This window comes from Eptatretus burgeri, chromosome 10 (genome assembly GCF_056783735.1).
Source record: "Eptatretus burgeri isolate ZD-2024b chromosome 10, Ebu_testis_v1, whole genome shotgun sequence".
NCBI lineage: Eukaryota > Metazoa > Chordata > Myxini > Myxiniformes > Myxinidae > Eptatretus > Eptatretus burgeri.
In genome coordinates, this window is record NC_140970.1 from 106459370 (window position 1) to 106482687 (window position 23318).

Consider the following 23318-nt stretch of genomic DNA (forward strand, 5'->3'; position numbering starts at 1 on the left):
GAACTGCGGCGGGCTGCTGTCTGTCTGTGTGCAAATGGCTTCCAGATTCATAACAATATATTAACATCCTTTATTTAATCAGGATTTACATCTTTCAGGTTGTTGGAAAAATACAAATTTTGCCTTGCATAATACAGATGGTCTTATCTTTTCTTTCTAAAGCTTCATCCATGAGGTTTTTCTTTTTGATACTTTTTCTTGTTTCATTGCTTTTTCTAGTTTTGAATATATTGCCAGAAGGAGAGGAGAAACTTTTGTTAGAGCTACTTTAATTGATGTTCTTCCAGATATACTAAAAGCCCTTCCACTGAAGGAAATTGAGGAACTCATATTATTCACCATAATTGTTTTTATCCAATAGTTGTTATATTTATCTTTATTCAATTTTACATCTTGGACATATTTCTCAATTTCTTTTACAAATGAAGAGATTGATTGAAACTTGTCTTTTGTGTCTTGATGCATTGTATTTATTAAGTGAAAAAAGTTGGAGGATAAAATGGTTTTCAGCACAGATTCACCGATAAAACGGAATTTTCATCAACAAAATTTTATTTTAAGCAAGGTTTTGTTATATAAATATGGTGAATACAACGTACTGCGATGTTTGTAATCATTAATATAAATGTTATAAAAAAAAAAATCAGATCCTCTTCAAGCTTCTTCTTATATTGATTTACCAAAAGAGATAAAACTTAAGAAAGCGGTTGTTAATATTCAAAACAAAGATAATAAATGTTTCTATGGTCTATTCTTGCTCACTTAGATCCTCCACGATGGAATCCTGAAAGGGTTGAACATTATAAGAAATACGAGAATACATTAAATGTTAAAGATTTAAAGTTTCCGATGTCATTGAGAGATATTCCTAAATTTGATAAAATGAATAATCTATCTGTTAATGTATATGGATTAACAGAAACAAACAAAGTTCAGATATTAAAATTTTCAAACTATAAAAATGATGAAACACATTGACCTTCTCAACTTTAATTCAAAGGAAAAAATCACATAATGCTTTCATCAAAAATTTCTCAAGATTAACCAAATCACAACTGTACAAAAGAAAATGTAAAATGTATCCTTGTAAGAGATGTCTCAACTCCTTTGATACAAAAGAATGATTAAATCAACATTTAAAATATTGTAGTAATCATAAATTGACCGTAATCAATTTACCAAAAGCAGGTTCAAACATATCATTCAAAGATTTTAAGAAATCTAGAAAACATCCGTTTGATATATGCTGATTTTGAAAGTATCGTTGAAAAGATAGATAGTTTCTCCAAATCCAAATAAATAGCATAAACATACTCCTTGTGGTTTCTGTTATTGTATCAAATCATCTGTTGGTGATGAATACAAGTTAGAACTTTATCGAGGAGAAGATGCCTCAGAGGAGTTTGTAAGACGATTAGAAAAAGACTGCACAAGACTAAGAAATAATGGTTAAAACCTATAAACCAATGTCATTAACAAACGGAGAGAAAAGGGAATTTAGAAAGAACAGTATCTGTCATATTTGTGAGGAGAAAATTGAGGGAGAGGTCAAAGTTAGGGATCATTGTCATCTTACTGGAAAATATAGAATTCCAGCTCATTCCCATTGTAATCTTAATTACAAGCCCCCAAACTTTATTCCCGTCTTTCTTCACAACAACGCTCATTATGACACACATCTATTTGTAAATGAACTTTCAAAGACATCTGGAGATATTTCTGCCATTCCTAACACAGATCAAAAATACATCTCATTCACAAAAACAATTCATACATCCCCCATAACCCATATCAGATGTCTTGACACATGCAAATTTTATGGCAAGTCCATTATCTAACTTAGCATCAAATATTAAAAACTTACCGAATCTTAAATCACATTTCTCAAATCAAGAAGAGATTGATCTCTTGTCACAAAAGGGAATATATCCGTATGACTATATGGATTCATTTGAGAAGTTTAAAGAAACACAACTTCCTTCAAGGGAAAGTTTCTCGAGGAAATTGAATAAAACTCATATTTCCGATAGAGATTATACACAAGCTAAAAAGGTTTGGAAGAAGTTTAATTTAAAGAATCTTTGAGAATATCATGATTTGTATCTTAAAACTGATGTATTGTTATTGGCTGATGTGTTTGAAACTTTTAGAACAGTCTGTCATAATAAAAATTGTTATGGATTAGACCCCACTCACGATTACACAGCCACAGGTTTGGCTTTGAGTGCAATGTTAACCAGAGTTGGTGTCAAAGCCACCCAATGCTCGCCTGTTTATACATTTATCGTTTTTAAAAGACGAGTCTAATATTTTTTTTATAAAGCATTGCAGTGAAGTCTGATCCAAATAATTTTAAAGCAATATATGTATTTGTATATTGTAATCAGTAAAAAAGTGTGATGGATAAAAATATAAGAAAGGAAATAACTTGCACCAAAATCTTTAACATTTTCACGCTCACGCTCAGGCTGACGCTCACACCGGGGGTATCGCTATCGCTCTCTGTTCTTCAAACAGGCGAGCTAAAAATGACAAAACAGTATTTGGAATTAATCAGTGATATAGATCTGCTTTTAATGATAGAGAAGGCTAAAAGAGGAGGAATATCTCAAGTATGTTCTAAGAGATATGCTAAAGCAAATAACAAATATCTTCCTGATTATAATAAGAATGACAACTCTTATCTGATGTATTATAATGCTAACAATTTGTATGGGTGGGCTATGTCTCAATCTTTACCTTATGGAAAACTTAAATGGTTAAAGAAAAACATTATGAAAAAGTTTTACAAGACATTGTTGTCTCCTCTCAAAAAGAATTGGATGAAGCTGAAGTTGGATATTATTTTGAGGTTGATTTAAAATATCCAGAAGAACTTCATCATAAACATAAAGACCAAGAAAAGAATGGTTAAGTGATTACCAACAGTCATTCAATGTAAAAGGTAAATCTCCAGAAAAAACTACTTGCTACATTAAATGATAAAGAAAGTTATGTTTTGCATCAAAGGAACTTGAGACAATATTTATCTGCTGGGTTAAGAGTGAGGAAAATTCATAGGATTTTGAAATTTAAACAGTCATTGGTAAAAGAAGTATATTGATTTTAATACAAAAAGGAGAACAGAAGCAAAAACAGATTTTGAGAAGGACTTTTATAAATTAATGAATAATGCTGTATTTGGAAAGACTATGGAAAATGTGAGGAATCGACAAAACATGACTTTCTACATCTTCTACATCAAAACAGGCTTCAAAGTTAACTAATAGACCAAGTTTTGATCGAGCGGAGGTGTTTTCAGAGAACTTTTGTGCTATTCGTTTGAAAAAGAGTATTGAAATGGATAAACCTATTTATATATAGGAACATCAATTCTTGACTTGTCAAAGTTAATGTATGACGATTACTATAAAAATTTAAAATCAAAGTAAAAGGATAATGCGTCATTGTTATACATGGACACAGATAGTTTTATATTAGAAATTAAGACAAGTGATGTATATGCGGATATCATTGATATATATGATACAAGTAATTATAAGTCAGGTGATGTGTTGTTTTCATCAAAGAATAAAAAGGTTATTGGTAAGTTTAAAGATGAATTGGGTGGGAAGGTCATGAGTGAATTTATAGGATTGAGATCAAAGTTTAATGCTTTTATGTATATTGATAATAATAACATTGAAAGGTGTGATTGTAACATTGAAAGCTAAAGGGAATAAAGAAAAATATAATCAAGGAAACAATAAACTTTAAACATTATTACAACTGTTTAACCTTAAAGAAGGAAGAGTACAGAAAAATGAATACAATAAGAAGTTATAAAAATCAATTATATACAGAAGAGATAAATAAGAAAGCATGAGGAGCTTTTGATGATAAAGAAAGATTTTAGAGAATGGAATCAAGTCTCCCTTATGGTTTAAGTACAAGTGTCAAGATATTGGGTTGGGAATTTTAACAGGCTTCCACAGTCTTTTTTACTGATTGGTGGTGGTCGTATGGCAGCTGAGCTGCTGGGATAGCTATCATTTCTTGAATCGCGACTGTTGCTGATGCAGTGCCCCTCTACCAGTACACACACTGGAACTGGTACTCATGTTGCCGACATCGGAAGGATGACAGGCTGAGTCAACCCCCTGGTGTATCAATTCAGTGGCTGACGGGGCTTGAACTCAGGACCCTAGGATCCCAAGCCGCCACCCTAACCACTGAGCAAACACCAGGCTTACTTTTTTTTTTACTGATTTATAAATGATAGAACCAAGCAATAACCAAACCAAAGAGTGGAGATGTAATCAGCCTTGGTATTTAAATGGGAAACATAAAGAATGTGAGAAATATCAAATAAGTCTTATTGAAGAAATAACCCAGGTAAAAGTAGATAAAACAAATAAGTGGATAAATTTAATTCCAAATAAGTTGGAGGATGTAAAGAAAAAAAAATATCCTTGAATGGACTGAAAACTTTGATTTTCAATTGAACAATGGAAAAACAATTCACTACAATCTCAAAATGATATGTGGCTCAGGAGGTGGTCAAATAAGAGCATTAAGAGAAGTTTATCATTTCATTTCTGCTCAACAAAGACACTTATACCAAGAACCAAGTTATTCTTTGTGAATATACTCGATGGAAATGAATGTAAAGAAAATTAAGTTATTCCCTGAAGTAGAACATGGGAAAATATTCGCTGGTTCGCTCTGAGTGGAATGAAAATATGAAAGGGAAGAAGTGCTTTAATCAGCAAGTCTCAATCTTTCACAGTCTCAATTTTTACATTTGCTTGTATGGGAGGGGGAGAAAATCAGTTTCCTATTTTGGGCTTTTGGGGCTTGAGTCAAAGTTTTTCCCTTTATCCACATTCATTTGAATGGGAGTCCCAGAAACCCCATTTATCTTCTACTAACACTTGTTCCAACCTTTGTGGAAGGAACTGAGATTGCCTTCGTTGGATTAGCCATCCATGAGGCGAAGGCAAGTTATTTCAGGACAACTGCCTCGCCACAAGCTTCAGTGTACAATGGGCAGGAGGAAGTGTAAGACAACTGGCTGTGGGAGGATGGGTACAGAACCAGTCTCGAAGTTTCATGGCTGCTTAAAGTCCCTGCCAGTCAGCCTGAGTGAAATGCCAGACTCGACAGCACTGAGGTGGTTCTCTAACAACAGCCAAAGAGATGTATACTTTGACAAGCATGTGGTCATATGAACCGATTGGAGTGGAGGAAGAACAGATATTTTCAGGGAAATTGGTCAAAATCAGATCCAGAAGAGATGGAGTACCGTTGGTTGAGATCCGGGTCGGGAAATTAACCGATTATGTCAGTCCCAGGGAGTCACAGAAGTCTTTTGCTGAAGTGCCATGACAGGTGAAAGAGGTACCCACACGCAGACAACTGGTATGCTGACAATTGAAGTCACCACAAATGAGGAAGAGAGTTTGGATGAGAAGATAGAAGTTGGTCCATGTTTTTGGATAGTGAGGTGTAAATGGAGTCATCACTGTTAGGTGGACGGTACAGTACACATATAAACATGAGGTGGGAGTGGAGGGAAGCCGTAGCCAGAGGTATTCCTGGGGGTGTGGGGGAGAGGGAAGTCATGGTGAGTGAGGAATGGAGCTTTTGGTGAAGAGAGCAACTCCGCTGCCAGGATGAGGCTCAGATCTGTCAAACCGGAGGATGGAGCAACCAGGGAGAGATACTAGGGAGTCAGAGACATCTTGAAGGAGGAAAGTTTGTCAAATAGATAATGTCTGCTTTATCAGTGGCAACCTCTATGGAAAGATGTCAGTTTTGAGCGAAGGCCCCAGATATTTGAGGTCCACATTGTTAAGGAAGAGGGAGGGGGTTTTGGATGCAGGGGAGGGTGAGGGTAGGATGAGATGGAGGTAAGGAAAGTTGTTGAAAGTGGGGGGATTGCAGAAGAGCTCAGTGAGAGGACCAGATGAGGAGGAGGAAAGGCTTGGTCATGCTGGGTTGAGGTACAGTATAGAGTAATAAGAGTGGGGCAGAAGGCAGTTGAAGATTGGAGGAGGTGGCATGATGAGATGTAAGAGAGAGGGCAGGGGAAGGATGCAGCTTTGTGGATGTGGGGGGGAACTTTGGGAAGGGGAAGTGAGGGGGAAGACTGGAGGGAGAAGGTTGAGAGTTGAGGGAGAAGGGTGAAGGGGGAGGAGTTTTTGAGAAAGGTGAGAGGGAAGCTTGGAGGGGGAAGAGCGAAGTTTGCTTTGAGAGGGAGGGGAGGCGATGAGAGTAGGCACGGCCAAGGTGCAGGAAGGCAATGGGAGAGGTGAGGAGAGGGGAAGAATGAGACTTGGTAGAGGTATGTTGAAGAAGGGAGCGGGCAGGAGGAGGTACAAGATTTGAGGGGTTGGGAAGAGGGGGAGGGGGGTGTGCTGAGAGAAAGGAAGTGGTGTTTGTGGTGGTGAGTGGTGATGAGTGTACTGTGTACTAATTGAGAGAGTGAGGTATCTGTTAGGTTAGAATGGAGCCCACAGATGTTCTAACACCACATACTTTGGGACAACAGAGGAGGAGCTGATACTGAAGCAGAAGACAGTAATGATGTGCCAAGAGCGGAGGCAAGATGAGAAGCAAGATGGGAGGTGTAAGGAGAGTGGATAACAAGTGAGGAGTTAGGAGGTAGATTGAAGTAAATGGGGAGAATTGGCACTGAAGTTGGAAAAAAGGGACGATTTATGGAACAATGACATTTAAAAAATTAAAATCCCAGTTTGCAATGCATGTTCGAGATGTGATAAAGGAGAATAAAGAGAATTGAGAAGAGAAACGTTGTAATAGTTGGACGTTTCAGACACGGGATGAAGGAAAGGTCGAATTGAAAACGGCCTTTTAAAGAAGTAAAAGAAGAATGAATTATGATAAAATACCGAGAACCGCACGTGTGAAAGCAGAAGTTGGAACATTTTAAGAGACCATTTTTATGTTATTATTTTTGGATAAAGATTACATTAAATTAGGTGAAGGAAAGGTTGAAGACAAATTGTGAAGATGTTTGGTGAATTTGGATTGGAAACCGCAGAAGGAAGCTGGTACTTCACCAAAAGTTACAATAATTATTCAATGAATTTCAAGTCAATGGATGAAAATTGAGGATTTTAGAAATACCACCTTAGTTGTTGACCTTTTGACCTCAAAAACAATAGGATTCTTCCTTATGACAAACTCGACCATGTGGTTAAGTTTCGTTAAGATCAGTTTAAAATTGTGACATGTCGGCGACAAACAGACAGAATAACAAAAATCGATTGATCAATATACTTGAAAAATCTTCGATTTTGGAAGTGAGAATTCTCATATCCGGATCTTCACCAAAATTGAATCAGTTCTTCCGAGTGGCACACCCAACCTATCCACCAAGTTTTGTGTGAATCCACCCATAACCTTTTGAGATATTGTGCTTTGTATATAGTTTTTGGCCCTATCTCTCAATGGTGAAGAATCACTTTAAAAATTCTCAGATCCAGATCTTCACCAAAATTAAGTGTTGCTGTCCTTGGCCAGTCACCTCCACACAAATTTCAGAACGATTGTTTGACAACTGTGACCAAAAATCGTGTGGCAAACACGACAGACAAATACATGGCAAAAATTTTTTTTCACAAAGTAACAAAATCGATTAACCAATACACTTGAAAAAATCTTCGATTTTTCAAGTAACAAACACGCAGAGAGGAGTGAAAACAGAACCTCCTTCACCTTGGGTGGTGGAGGTAAATATTACACTTATTTCCCATGGCGGAGTACTTCACATGTGCAAAGTATCCATTTTTATTTTTCCACGGAGCAGTTTGAGATGCAGAGGTGCAAAGTTCTTCCTTTTTTCCAACATGGCTGCCACACCACATGACCTGTGGTTATTAAATCATTGACACATTCGACACGAATAGTCACACCTATGGTGAAAATTGTCAATTGGATAAGCGGTTGCAGAGAAAATTAGCACGGACGGACGACCCGAAAACAATGCCTTCAGGTGACTTGGTCAGCACAGGCATGAAAAGTGTTTGTGGAAGTTAAATATCTAACAGTCTTGCATGAAGAGGAGGTGACATTGCCAGCACCCTGTATAAATTCCTGCCCTAAGCTACAGGGGGCCATTGCATTAGCAATGTAAGCACAATGTAAGTAGCAGCATGACAGGTTCCCAAAGCCATTTCGTACCTAGCTCGTGGCAGATCAAATTTAATATTACATTTCGGCAGGACCTGTTTAATTGGCATCTCTGGCACTCGGCCATCCGAGCAAGCAAACCATTGGCAAAACCTGGAATGGTTACAAGAGGAGTTGATGGTCGAAGATCACCAAAATGAATGTAGATTTGACATCGTCCACATGCAAAAGCATTAAAAATAATAAATTTGGTCAACAGTGGTGCAGACATTGGCCCAATGCCAAGTGCCTTAGCTGGGATTGGATGACTCCAGCTCAATATTACAATCGAGTACGTGCTCTACGTTAATGAAGGCATGCAACATATTGGAAAAGGAGGGGTGGGGGTGGCGGGAGTATACGTAGCACTTCGCTACAAGGTTGCTCGTACTCGGTTTTATTATTGAAAATCCAAAAATAAAGCCATCCTGTAGATAAACCATATACAGACATGCAAAATGAATGCAACATCATCTCACACCAAAGCAAAATAATTTACTCAAATCAAGCTCATCACCCCAACAAATGTGAGAATAGTGTTCACACATGGATAGGCAGTGCAAGACCAAATAATTGTGAATAAAAGTCATTACGACATGGAAAAAGAAAGCTTTGTAAGGCTGTAATCAACATGTCTACTCATTTAAACACCCCCCCCCCCCAGTTACTCCCTCATTCTCGTGGGGAGGGAAGATTTTCACTGAAGTCTGACAAATTCGCTAGCAAAAACAAACGTTCACTTGGTGGCGACAGAATGTTGGAAATTTTTCAAGGTGCCAGCAACAGCTCATCTAATCTTTGCAGAAGGCACCGTGGGATCCACAATCACCAACTAATGCCAGCAGATGGGATACCCGACTTAACGTCCATCTGATGGACAGCACATTGATGGAACACCACCGGCAAAGCACCAATCCAGCAGTTTATAGTCGGGTCTGGAATCGAACCCTGCCTCGACACGTCAAAGGCAAATATGCTGCCTCTGTACCATCTGGTAGAGCCAATGATGATCTCGGATGATCATTCTTCAACTGGATTTGTTTGTAGCTATCCTTGGAAATCACAAAATACAACAAAGTGTTGTCATCACAACATAAACTTCCAAATCAGATATTGCCAGTTGACAAAGTAAGCTCAAACAAATATTTTGGGTCGGTTGGGGAACCAAAACAGGTCCCTCAACTGTCACGAGTTAGTGTACCACATGTCAATCGAAGTTGGGATAGAAGGGATGGATATAAATTACACACGTATGGCAGTGTAGTGAAAGCTCAAGCTCAATGACGGCAACAAGGTCATGAACATGATGCAAGAAAACAATTACAAATCAGATGTTGGTCACCTCTACTTTGTGGGGAACATTAGGCAATAAATGCACAATGCAAAGCAGCCTTGAACAAGGTCGTCGATAAAACACTTTGACCTGTGATAATGTGCATTAAATTGAGAAATCTTCCTCACTGTCATTCACAAAGATAAAATGAACTCAGGATCTTATAGATTTGTCATCAGGAGATCCAGTTAGACATGCAATAAGCTCAGAACAATGACCAAGGCCAGCAGGGAAAGGAAAGGATGGAGGGGAGCCTCACCAGAGAGCAAGCCCATCTCTTTTGCATAGAGGTGTGCCACAGCTCCATTTGGGTTCTTTCCACTGTCAAACCACATGCGGATGCAACGCCCGCTTGTGTTGTCGTGGTCGGTGAACTTGAAGGAATTGCTCCATATATTCTCACAAAGGTCTTTAGCCGTGTGGAAGACCCTGTCAATCCGCAAGCAATGAGTATTCTTTGGGCATTGGTTTGTGCCTGTGTAGAAAGAATGACACAAAAGACATTTTCTCACAAAACGAGCACACAAGCCTGTAGGGATGGATACAAGAAGTTAAAAAATAATAATAATTTCGACCACAAGAACAAAAGTTTTTGTTTTTTTTGATATTCTCTCATGCCCAATGGTGGAGACCATCCACAGGGTGCACCCAAAGGAAAGAGAGAAACTCCAAGATAGAACCCTCACCCGAAACCGTGGGAAACCAAAATGGCCCAGACAGCAAAGCAATCACATATGGCTAGTTAACCTCATGGAAAATAAAATAAAATGAAGAAAATAAAACCCCCTTTCATGTGGCACAAACTCATCAACCTGAAATTGTAGCTTCATCTCAAACCAGTCACCCACACACTGGGAGACAGAGTTCTACAATTACGTGCTTGTGTGGGTATGTGTGTGTGTGTGTGTGTGTGTGTGTGTGTGTGTGTGTGTGTGTGTGTGTGTGTGTGTGTGTGTGTGTGTGTGTGTGTGTGTGTGTGTGTGTGTGTGTGTGTGTGTGTGTGTGTCTAGACTCTAAGCCACAGCTTTTACCATATGAGCTTTGGTCATCAAATTTTCAACACACCTTTGTTGAGAGAATATGGAGGAAAATAATTAATAATTTGGTCAAAATGTAAAAGGGCAAAGTCATGGTAACTATAAATAGCCCTAATTAGTCCCACCACTGCACAGTTGCACCTGTGGGTTTGCTTTCACCTGGGAGATGAGGATTTGGACTAAATTTGGTGGACAGGGGACGAATGCATTAGATTTTGGTGAAGATCCGAAGATGAATTTTTTGGAGATTCTTCACCATTGAGATGAAGGGCCAAAAAACGAAATAGAACATTACAATAAAAAAAAAAGTTGTGGACAGAACACGACAAAACTTGCTGGATGAGTTTGGAAGGTGACAAAAGCAAGCAGATTTTATTTTGGAGGTACGGATCCACATTCGGCCCATCGATGGGAAACAAAACGTAAACTGTTCAGACTGACAGACGGATATGCTCTACCGAGTGCCGTAACAGTTAACTGTTGCCTTCATCAAGTTTAGTTTGATTTCAAAGCAGACACCAATGGGTTTTGCATTTTGAGATACTTTCTTGTTCACCCTTGTGTTCAGTGTACACACACAACTATGTTGAGATATAAAACTTCACAAAATAAGGCAATTTCAATTGGATAATGCTTTAAAAGGCCTCACAACATGTACACAGCAGTTGAAACAAACTGAATAAACAAGGACTATCAAATGAGGGCTGCCAAAGAGATGCACACAATAACAATAAAAATAAAAACTCGTTGATTTGCACAGAGGGAGAGGATTACAAATGATACTTGTTCAGGTAGGCAGGGGCAAGAAATTGAGCTCTCGGACGCCACAAACATCGTTTATGGGCAGCACAATGGTTCCGCCCAGAAATTATGTTTGCGGTGTCCGAGACTCGGTACTTTAAAACCCCAACCACAGCCCACAAGAGATACATTTAGTGTTGGAAGAGTCTCCGTGGGTGACCTCATCGAGCACCTCTGCTCAGTGAACACAAAGGCTACAAACCACATGCTTCTCGGCACAGGTTCTATGGAGGCCTGATCAACTCCAAAAGAAGACACAAAGGGAGTATGGGGCACATAGAAGGGAGAAGTATGGGGGGGCATATAAATGAGTAAGGGGTGTGGAAGGGAGTATGGGTGATAAGGTGAGAGTGGTAGAAAGAAAAGGAAGTGGAAGATGAAGGAGGAGGAAATAAATGGATTGAAAAAGTGGAAGTAGAGGGGTGAAGACCGAGTCTGAGTGGGCATGGTGACGAACAGAAATAACTTTGCTTTCAGCCTGTTTGGTACTGATGTTCAAAGTTTATAGATGAAATACTGTTCTTTGAGTTTCTGGGACTCATTGCTCCCATGGTGGAGTATCAAACCACAACCAGACAAATGATGAATAACATGTTCTGCATGGTTGAAGTGATGAGGAAGCAGTTTACGAAGATCATCGTTTTTGGTTCTGACATCGTAGAGGTGTTTGCGAAAGCGGTCTCCAAGCTGTCATCCAGTTTCACGGATGTAGTGTTTATTGCAAAGTGAGCATGAAATAGTTGATTACATTGGAGGTGGTACAGGCACAAAATCATCCTCAATATTGATGGTGTGCTTAGGACCTGATATTGATGAAGTCGCAGGTATTTGAATATTCCAGGTGGTAGATCGTAAGGTAGTGTGCCTTTGACCAGGAAATTCTGCAAAGTTTTCTCTCGTTTGAATGAAAACAAGTGGTTGAGAGAAAATGGAAGTAGTTTATGTCGTCCTGGAGGATTTTAAAGTTTATTTTGACTGCAAGACTGTTGGGATGATGCACCAAAGTGAGACGAAATAATCACTATTAGGTGTGGTTTTTGAAAGAAGAAGATTTTTGGTTGTTGTTCGGATCCAACGGATCGATCGGACACGGTTGAGGACGTTCTTCATAAAAGAGCTGGGACAGCCACAATCTGTAAAGAACTGCCATTTCACAAGCTTTGGATCCAAAGTCAAAATCATTATTGCAAAGGTGGCAGAGTCTCAGAAACTGGGAATAACGAATGGAATTCTTAATTAGAGGGATGATTATAATAGGTAGCGGTGCATCTGTTTGCTTGTAGTGAACAGTTGTCATTAAACCAGGATCTACCACAGTTTGATAAAAATGTGGCAGAAGTTTCTGAAATATCCCGTGTGCAGTCGAGAGCTTGGTGAAAAGAATCGATGACGATGAATTTTTCAAGCTAGGACCTGCTCAGGAAACCAAATCAATTCTTAGATCTCTCTCGGGATTGCCCACTTGATGATCTCAACTTGATACCTTCCAGACCTCAATTGGATGACCATCAGCATTACAACTGCTTTCTGTAGACTGTTGCTGGTCACATACCATTTGTCGAAATTAGATTTTGTAAACATCAGGATTCTAAAATTACACTCACCGTATTATAAGCAATTATTATATAATACATACAGTCGTGGCCAAAAATATTGGCACCCTTGCACTTTTTTCAAATAACTCACAATTTTCTCTGAAAATAAGTTGAAACTGATAAAGAATTGTGGAGACAAAATACTTTTATTTCACTGTTCATATTACAGAACCTAATATATCCTTTTAAATCAGAAAATAAAAAGAAATGGAATTGATAAAATTATTGCCACCCTCGATTTAATACTTGGAATCATGGCCTTTGGACAAAATACCTGCAGTCAAGCACTTCCTATAGCCATGAATGAGATTCCCACACCTCTCTACTCGCAGTTTGTCCCACTCTTCTTGTACAAACTGCTCCAATTCTCCCAGATCTGAAGGGTGCCTTCTCTAAACTGGTTTTCAGATCTCCCCACAGGTGTTCAATGGGAGTTAGATCTGGACTCATTGCTGGCCACTTCAGAACAGTCCAGCGTTTTATCTTGAACCATTCCTGGTACTTTTTGAAGTGTGTTTGGGGTCATTGTCCTGCTGCAAGACCCATGACCTTCGACAGGCTCAGCTTTCTGACACTGGGTTGAACATTGTGCTCCAAAATGTCTCCTTGGTAATCTCCTGATTTCATGATGCCATCCACATATTCAAGGCATCCAGTGCCAGAGGCAGCACAGCAACCCCAAAACATCACTGACCCTCCTCCATGTTTGACTGGAGGAAAGGTGTTCTTTTCTTTGAAGGCTTCATTTTGTTTTCTGTAAATGTAGAGATGATGTGCTTTACCAAAAAGCTCTAGTTTGGTCTCATCTGTCCACAGGACGTTCTCCCAGAAGGATGTTGGCTTGTTCAGGTGCGTTTTGGTAAACTCCAGTCTGGCTTTCTTACGTCTCTCTCAGCAGTGCGGTGTTCCTGGGTCTCTTACCATGGAACCCCCTTTCATCGAGTTGGTGATGGATGGGTTTTGTTGGCTGGTGTTGGCTCAGTCTAGTCTATCTATCTATTCTGAAATCTGAATAGATGCTGAAATCTATTCAACACAGGCCTGGTGTTGGCTCAGTGGTAAGGGTGGCAGCTTGGGATCCTCGGGTCCTGAGTTCAAACCCCGTTTCCCGCTGAATTAATTTACCAGGGGGTTGACTCAGCCTGCCATCCTTCCGAGGTCGGCAAAATGAGTACCAGCTTGCTGGGATGACCGAGTCATTCGAGTATCCTGCGTCGGAGTGGCGACCCACCTAGGATTGTACCCAATAGCCAAGGAGACTGCTTCGGCAGTACCAACGCTCTGTGCAGAGTATGGTCCCAATGGGAATGGGGTGATGGATGGTGCGAGTTGAAACAGTCGTACCTCGTGTTTGAAGGTTAGCTTGAATCGTGAAGGTGTCAGCCTTGTGACAACTGAACACATTCAGGATGAGCATGCTCCGGCAGGAGAGACCACCATCCGGCCTACTACTCCACACCGTGCGCACCCAGTCCCTCTTCTATCCATCTCTTCTGCTGCGCACAAACAATGACACCAGCTGGAAACTGGTCTTTGAGCAGTGTCTTCCTCTTGACACGACATACGAGAAGCTTGCAACGCAAACATATTTGAGGTGGATGCTCTGTTATTTGACTCTAGCTATTGTGAATAATTATTTTGATGCAAGACCAGGTGGTGTTCTTTTGTGTTTAATGGCATTTTCAGAGCCACAAGGCTCTATGTACACCACACAACTAACCTCTGAGTGTCTGGAAGTTTCTGAGCATGACATTTAATTTACAAACACGGTTAATACAACGCTGCACAAACTCTTAACCTGAACCTATTTTCGAAATTTAAATGGTGGAATTGAGTTTAAAGGCAGTTCCAACTGCTTAAAAAATAAATAACAAAAGTGTTCATTTGGAATACAATTTAAATTCAGCATTGATCGTTTTTAAAACCGGTTTTTTTTTCGATACCCATGTATTAACCGCACCCAAACTTTTACCTTTTTTTTTGCCAAAAAAAAAAAGTGTGGTTTATACACTGGATAATATGGTATATTCAAGTTATCTTCTTGTTTCATACATTAAATATAAATGTTGCATATCAGATGAATCTGAAGCAAACAGTCAAGTCTCCATGTCCTCAAATTGTGAATTAGTTTATGGAGGATTATGGAAGAGCGACTTGACAAGGAACAACAAAAGGCAACGTAGTGACAGTGGGACCACAGTCAGAAACAAGCAAAGATTTCTCAGCGGAGTTGAAGCCATCACAACAGCTGGAAAATAAAAAACGAAAGAAAAAAAGAAAAAAAAAAAGGGAAGCAAACCATCACGGACACTTCACATAAATAAAACAGGATGGTCCATGCTCCAACCCACCTGTTGTCCAGTTCCAACCCTTATGCCAATTACTTTTACATGTGTAGTCCAGACGGCAGTCATCCCACCATTGCTGACAGTCATCCTTACACAGCGGCACAAAAAGAATTCTCTCCTTCCTCCATGAGCTGTCAACCTGCAATGCACGACTGAACCTTAGCCAAACATGCAAAAGTGTATGATCATATCTCGTTTCGGTTGTAGGAAACACACCATGATGTGTCCGTGTTATGATGGTCAATTTAAAAAGTGTACAATTTTATTTTGGTCAAAATAGCATCCTCACTAAATGCCACAAATGTCAAATGACAAGGGTCGTGGGTGAGCAATGACCATCTTAAACTCCTGGGAAGGTAGGCCACATCGAAGGTAACAATTATCTCAAATCAGCTGAGAGTTATGGTAATTAGATCATGTTTGCACAATATCCTGATGCTGTGTGGACTTTACTTCCCAGCCGACAGACATCTGTTAGCTTATACCTGTTATGTTACTGTGTTTCAGCCTGAAGCACCAACTGCTGAAATCTATTCATCCATCTTAGTTTTGTAACGCCTGATTTTTCTTCCTCCATCTTACGCATCGCTTCAATCTTTCACAGATTTCTACTTTTTTCTTCATTTGTGCCAATTCTTGCTTTTTACCTCCACCAGCGAAAGTGCACGAAGGTTGTGTATTCACTGGTTTGTTTGTGAGCTGGACACCTCAAAAAGTTATGGACGAAACTTTGACAGGTTGGGGTTTTTGTTTGTTTGTTGCTGTTTGTATGAAGAAGAAGAATTGTGACGTCAATCGTGCAAAAAAAAAAACCCATTAATTGTGATGTCATATGTGACGTCATAGCACCGTGTCCTGTCAATGTATCACGTTATTCTTTTTATTACTGCCAATTATTGTGCTATTATTAATATGCTGTTATATCGCCTTTCCATGCCATTTTTCCCCAAAGATAAGGTGGAACGACACTTCAGCTGCGATATATACACCTTTCCAACACTGAAAAAAGCAATAAAATGGCCGTAACTTGGGAACCGCTCGTCCGATTAATATCAAACCTTGAAAAGGCACATCCGCGGGTCCCCGGCAATATTCCTGGAAAGTTTCAATCAGATCGGACCGGCGGTGGTCGAGAAACGGCGGTCGCACAGACAGACGGAGACAGATTGCTATAGTCAAGGCTCATGGAAGAGCTATAACAAAGAACAAATCAGGATGAAAGACAACAAAAGGAACAGCAGGAGGAGAAGGGAGATGCATCAACAGCAGGGCAGAGGGATAAAATAGGCAGATGGACAAACAAGGGATGTGGGTAACAATGAGGAGTAGGGCAGAACACAATGGGTGGACAATATGGATAAATAAACAAACTTTGGGGTGGAGGAGATTTAACATGTGTAGACAAGATCATGGTTTTGGATGGAGGATGATCTGAGATGGTGAACATCTGTCTTGAAGACCTGGAGGGAGGTATGATTGAAGAGAATGTGGAAGTTGAGGTGTGTGTGTGTGTGTGTGTGTGTGTGTGTGTGTGTGTGTGTGTGTGTGTGTGTGTGTGTGTGTGTGTGTGTACTTATTTGAGAGGTTTGTTGAGAAGGTCGATGGGAGGGTTTGCGGTACAGTTCTTTAAGAGAGGTGTGTGGGGTGTGGGGTGGTGCGGTGCGGTGCAGTGCAGTGCTTTTTTCAGGATTAAAAGACATTCCAAGTTTAACCAGATTGTGATTTTGTCATGATCTGAAGAGAGGGAAGAGGCTGCTGCCTCCCTCCGTCTGGATGAGGAATGTCATGACAGTGGATGGAGTCATCATCAAAGAGATAAAAATGATTTTCCAAAGAGTCAGTGAGATCATCGATGAAGATTAGGAATAATATGGAGCCTCGAACACTGTCACATGGTACTCGAGCCTTGACAGGGAGAGGAAAAGAAAGGGTTCCATTGAAAGCCACATGGTAGCTACGAGAGTCGAGATAGTCAGTAATTCAAGAGTGGAGTTGGCCTTGGATTCCATAGGCAGACAGTTTGGAGACCAATGCAGGACTCCAGACGGCATCAAAAGCTCAAGATAGGTCCAGAGAGATGGTCCTGATCTCATGTCTGATATTAAGGGCCTCCACCATTTTTGGGAAAGTAGAAGCAGCATATTCAAGGTAGAGTGGCCAGGTCTGAATCCGAAATGGTGATCTAAGATGAGGTTGTTGAAGAAAAGGAAAGGCTTCATGTCAACTGTGATGATGGATTCCATGATCTTGCTGATCGTAGTTAAGAGAATCCGTTTTTGCACCTTTTCATGTAATGCAGTGAAGTTAGGTGATTTCCAAGCAGATGAAAGATGACCTCAGAAAAATGTCAGGGTGAAAAGGGCAGAGAGAGGAAGTGCAAGAGCAGCAGAGGAGGTTATTGCACATGTGAGCTGATGCCATCCAATGCAGTTTTGTCAGAAACCTCTCCACCTTCACAGGTGCCAAAGAACCAGGCCAAGAGACCAAGAGCAGTTGGGTGTGACTGGGAAGGATGGTTACAGAAGGAGGGGTTCGGGACACAATTTAGAAGGAAAGAATTGAGGCATTTGGCCTTCTCACGAGCAGAGACTCCTGTGGTGCTATTTGAGAAGGAGGGGATCGAGGGGGAGAATACCCCAGAGACAAACCTAATAAGGTGTCACCAGGTTTTAGAGGGGGGAGACAAGTTTGAAAGTTCAATCTTGAGGTTGGACAGGTGTTGTTTTCTGGCTCTCCTGAAAGTGACAACCTTTCCAAGCTTTGTAGAATGATTTCATGTTACCTTCCAGGAGGAGAATGCTTGTGGTTTCAGGGCAACTGCTTCACAACATGATTCGGTGTACTTTTAGTGGGAGGATCAGTGTGATATCTCAAGACAAGTTGGGATTAATCTGTGCACAGAGGAGAGCAGGTGTCTGTGGAAGATTTCCCAGGCTGTATATATTGGAGATCAGTCCTGATATGAAGTACGATGGCTTCTGCCAATTTGCCTGAGTGAACTGCCAGACTCGCCGGTGTTGAGGCCGTTCTGAAAATGGCTTGAGAGATGTTGACCATCACAAGCACATGATCAGAACAACCAATTGGGACAGAGGAGGGGCGAGATACATTGATGGGGAAGTTGGTCACCACCAAATCCAAGAGAGGATTTTCAGGTAACATTTTGGTTCTACTGCACAATAGAATCAACCTTTGTCAGATGTCAGAATACATTCCTTTGTCAGATGCAGTGTTTAGTCAGCAATCAAATGACATGAATGTCTTAATGTCCAGCCTGGGTAATGTTCACTCAGGTCTGTGCAGTCTTCATCAGAAGCTTTTTCCATCTCCTATTGTGCTTGTCCCATAATGTGAAATGTTAAAATAATACGAGCTTGCTATAAACCTGGCCTGCAATACGTGCCTTGGTCCAATGTTCAGATGTAACCGGCAGTGGCCCCCACATGGTACTTGGAGGGTCGGTCTTACGACTGCACAGCTTAATCAAAAAAAAGTTACAAGCATTTCAGCAGAGTTGTCATATTACACAAAACCTTTGGAACAGCTGTTGGATTGCACATAAAATTTCAAAAGTTTAACATTTTCAGACACTTTTGTTTCAACATCACCCACCTTGCGAATCCAAGGTCCCAGGTTTGGTGAACACTCATATAGGCATGTATCCTGGATGAAATGCTTCAGACACCGTTCACTCATCTTTGGGAAACCCAAAGGGTGGCAGTGATGCCAGTTAAAGGTATAAAGGTACGACATAGACTTGTGGGCCTCAAGGCTTGTGTTGGACGTGCAGCAGGCATTTTCCTTCCAAGGGATGCACTTGATTGTGTTGAGGTACAGACAAGAGGAGGGACCAAAAAAAAAACAAAAAACAATCATATAATAATAATGATAATAATAATAAAATAAATAAAGAGATCAGATTAGCTTTAATTACACCAAGAGCATTCCGTACTACGACATGAGGCAAAATGAGAAAACTTGTGAAAATAGTCATGCGTAGCCTTTCAAAGATGCCAAATTAATGATACATGAGAAAGTGTGGGAAAAAACAAATAAAAATGTATTATTTTATTGAAGTTTTAAAGTTTGTAAATCTCAAATTCACAAAAAAAAAAAAAAATATCTGTTTTCCTATGTTTACCTGTTTTGGAGAAATAATAGGAGGCATTACTTTTCAACATGTCCTCATAGCATTTGACACCTACAATATTATGAAAAGCTGCAGGAGCAACATGGCAGCCCATAAATTGAGAACAGGATTGTACCTTATGATCAAATCAGAAAAAGGAGGACCAGTCTCATTCTGGTCATTATAAATGAAAAATAGAAGTAACAAAAAGCAATATAGAACCAACAGCTAAACAAGGAATAGAGTTAAAAGCGCACCATTTCACTGGCGATGTTCTCTCTTGCAGACATCAAAATTAGTTTGAGCCGATTGCAAGAACTACTGCTGACAATATTTGCCAAAACAACACATTTAGGAGCAAATTCACATGAACTGGGGTTGGAAGAGCTTTGCACTTCATCTCGTTAAAAGTTTCAACATGCACGTTTAAAAGGAAGATTCAACACGAAATAAAAAGTTCCATCTGCCGTTAAGGCCACGACAGTCAGTCGGATATAGTACAACTCGTCCTGCCAAAGACGATGGTATCCATTGGGCTGAAGATTGTTCCAGAACCGACAATTATCAGTTTCCATGTCGGTCATCCTTCGCAAAAATGCCAGCAGGTACCAAGTGCATTACATCACTCATGATGAACGGAAGGTAAAGCCTGTGTACAGATGGTCATTGCATTTATGGTTGAAAGAAAATTTGAATTTGATTGGTTTTTTTTTATTGTACTTTTCACAAAAGTACCATTTTGTTGACATGCTAAAAACTTTCATCTCCATGAGTATAGTTTGCATTTCGTGAATAGTCGATTCTTCTTTGTTCGAATGCAGCACAAGGCTGCGGGGAAGCATCACTGGACAAAGAGGCAGCAGTACCACCGATGCAGTGCCCTCTGCTGGTAAGGGCATGGATTTGTAATCTGTTCAGGGTGCCGGAAATAGCTCGCATACTCTTCACGAAGGACACAGTGGGATCTTTAACGGCCACCAACGACTGCTGGCAGAGAGGACACCTGGCTTTAAAATGTCCATCCGAATGATGACACATTGATGAATCGCTCTACCTGTGAAATACTGGGATGACAGTTTATACCTGGGTCAGGATTCAAACCCAGGTTAGACAACTTAGAGGTGCGTGTACTGACTTCTCAGTCATCCCGTCAGCCCTGAATAGTTGACATACACACTTATCTTGTTTATTTTTTGTTTTTCTTCACAGGAACAAGACTCATGGAAGAACAAGGTCGATCTGACAATAGTACAAACATCAAGGGAATCAATAGGATAAGAGGAAAGACGGAGTAAATAAACTCCCAAATAAGATGGTTAGATTAGAAAGGTTAATGCGAGTAATTTTCATGGGTCAGAATTGGGGACCAACATGAGGTGAGTGTGCACTGCCTGCTTGATTGCACACTCAAGGACAGAGGAAGCAATGTTGGAGAAGAGGTAGTCTGGTTGCTTTGGAGAATCCTGAAAAAAAACCCACCGATCTGGGTAATATGTGAGAGCAACAGACTGCATTTCAAGGTCATCAAGAGACTGCAACAATGAGGGCTTTAGAACCCAGAGAATCGAGGAGACAGATGTGATGCTGGGGCACTAGCCCAAAGGGGAGAGCAGTACTCCATCAAGGACAAGGCCTAAAACTGCATTGCTCTGATTTTTCCAAGGAAAGACAGCTCAATAAAGGATGCCCAGACTGCAGTTGGCTTTGGAGGCCTTCTTTGCCATGTGCTTTGCCCAAGAAAGGTGATGGTGGATGGTGAGGCCAAGCATTAAGAGAATGAACCCCTTTCAGTGGATGACCAAGGAAATAGATAGGTGGGTTCTTTGATGATCCTTCCAGAGTGATACTGTGATTTTCCACAATTTGTTTGGATACAATAGAGGTGAGAGGAGCTCACAACATTGTTGCAGTCTCTTGTGATGACATTGAAACATAATCTAGTACCCAACTGTGTCTGGGAACATCCTCCTGCAGTTGGTTTACTTTTTTTTTTTTTTAGGAGGTTGGTGGCAGGATTTGCACTATGGCCACCATAAAACCCTTCACTCCACAAAACACAAAATAAAAAATTAAAAACAATAAAGAAATCTGAAAACCCACTGTGGGAGTACCTCCTGTGCAGCTGCCCTCCACAGGGCAGCTCACTGGATGACAGTATTGGGCGCAAACCCTTTGGGACCCCAATCTGATTCTGGGAGGAAAACCATAGCGTAACCTTCCCAGGTCAGATTGCGGTCGTACATGTTGGGGTGCTGCTGAGGTGTCATCCACCAGATGGCTGTCTCCTTGAGTTAACCTGAGGCAGTCCCTTCTAGTGGGTGCCTGGAATGTCCTATCTCAAAGAGAGGATGATCACCTGCTATGTTATCTGAGTTCAAGTGTTTGAACATCAGTATTGCAGCACTCTGAGGTTCAGACACCTGATAGTGGTGAGATCATGGCAGGTGGTTACACATACTATTGGTCTGGTCAATCTGATGGTTACCACACCCAAGGAGTTGCTGTAGCTGTGTCCAATGATAAATCGAGGTAACACCAGTCAACGAGCGTATTATGAGATGAAAGATTCGTCACTCCTTTGGGTATAATTTCCCTGGTCTCTGTATATGGTCTGTCTGAAGCGTGTGATCTCACCGTGAAGTATGCATTCTATGCCACGCTCGAGTCTGTGGTTGATAAGTGCCCCAGGCGAGATATACTTCCATTCTTAGGGAATTTCAATGCATCGACTGGAACTGATAGGGATGGTTATGAGACGCATGTTGGTCCCCATGGATCTGAAATTGTGAACCAAAATAGCACCAAGTTCCTTGCTTTGCAAGAAGTCTTGGACTTAGGGTGGCTGGTTCATGGTTTCAGCACCCACAGCCTCATCGCTGGACTTGGTATTCCAACACTGGCGGTGTGGCAAAGGAGATTGACCATGTGCTTGTTGATGGTGACTGGAGGATGATCCAGAACGGCAAGGTCCACCAGAGTGCTCAGTTCCTCAATACCAACCACGGGCTTGTTATAGCAACTCTAAAGTTGCAGCTTAAACCGGGAGAATGGTACCATCCAAGCCGGGAGGCTGGATGTTGGCAAGCTCAAGGATGAGAGAGCAGTTGAGGAGTTTGCGAACAGGCTGAGTGAGGATTTGGGAGGAGGGAGGGGGGGTCTGGTTGCTTTGGGGAATCCCGAAAATTTGTGGAGTGCCTTCAAAACCACCATCCTTGATGTTGCCGGTGGAAGTCTTGGAATTCACCATAGGGCAAAGAGGATTTTTTTCACCCAAGGGACACTGGATACCATTTACCAGAATCGCAGGACCAGGCGAAATGGCAGAGCTGAGCATAAAACTGTACATGTGCTGAGGGTGGACAAGGAGGCAAATGGTGCATGGAATCTGAGGGGATAGAGTATCACCCGTGGTCAGGTGATTCTTGTCCTGCATACAGGGAAATTTGCACATTGTATTACTCCAAGCCCGACCCTCGGTGTACTGCAGTTAAAGCGGACGTTTATGGGCTCTTAACAGGGAAGTCCGAAGTGAAGGCCCACTGGGGCGGTTACTTTGAGTGGCTGTACCAGGCTGATCCACCAGCTGTTGAGTTGGATGTCAGGGGTGTAACAATCCCAATTGCTGACCTTCCAACTGCATTCCACCTTCGTTTGTGGAAACATAGGCTGCAGTGAATCGGTAGAAATGGGGTAAAGCTCCTAGGATCTGTGGCATCCATGCTGAACTTCTCAACGCTGGTGGAAATGCTGTACTCGTGTCATTGCATGCAGTGCTGTGCTCTGCCTGGAACACAGGCATCATCCCAACTGACTGGAAGCAGGGCCTTTTTGTCCCTCTCTGGAAAGGGAAGGGTAATCGCCAAGATTGCAACTACCGAGGGGTGACGCTGCTCTCAGTGC

The 23318-nt window shown here is 41.0% G+C and overlaps 1 protein-coding gene across 5 annotated transcripts in view; it reads right to left on the bottom strand.

Moving 5' to 3' along the window:
• Positions 1-974: 974 nt before the first annotated feature.
• LOC147019376 (folate receptor alpha-like) overlaps positions 975-23318 on the bottom strand; it is a 44293-nt gene continuing 21949 nt past the window's right edge. For 4 of the 5 annotated variants that reach the window (XM_085899861.1, XM_085899860.1, XM_085899858.1 and 1 more), the window contains exons 3-5: positions 18902-19105; positions 15293-15428; positions 8557-9983 (exon numbers count right to left, since the gene is read on the bottom strand). In XM_085899861.1, the coding sequence (XP_085755987.1) occupies positions 9697-9983; positions 15293-15428; positions 18902-19105 (627 nt within the window). In that variant the 3' untranslated portion in view covers positions 8557-9696. Of the gene's footprint in view, positions 2523-8556; positions 9984-15292; positions 15429-18901; positions 19106-23318 lie in introns of those variants that run through there. The other variant, XM_085899859.1, reaches the window with a different exon arrangement.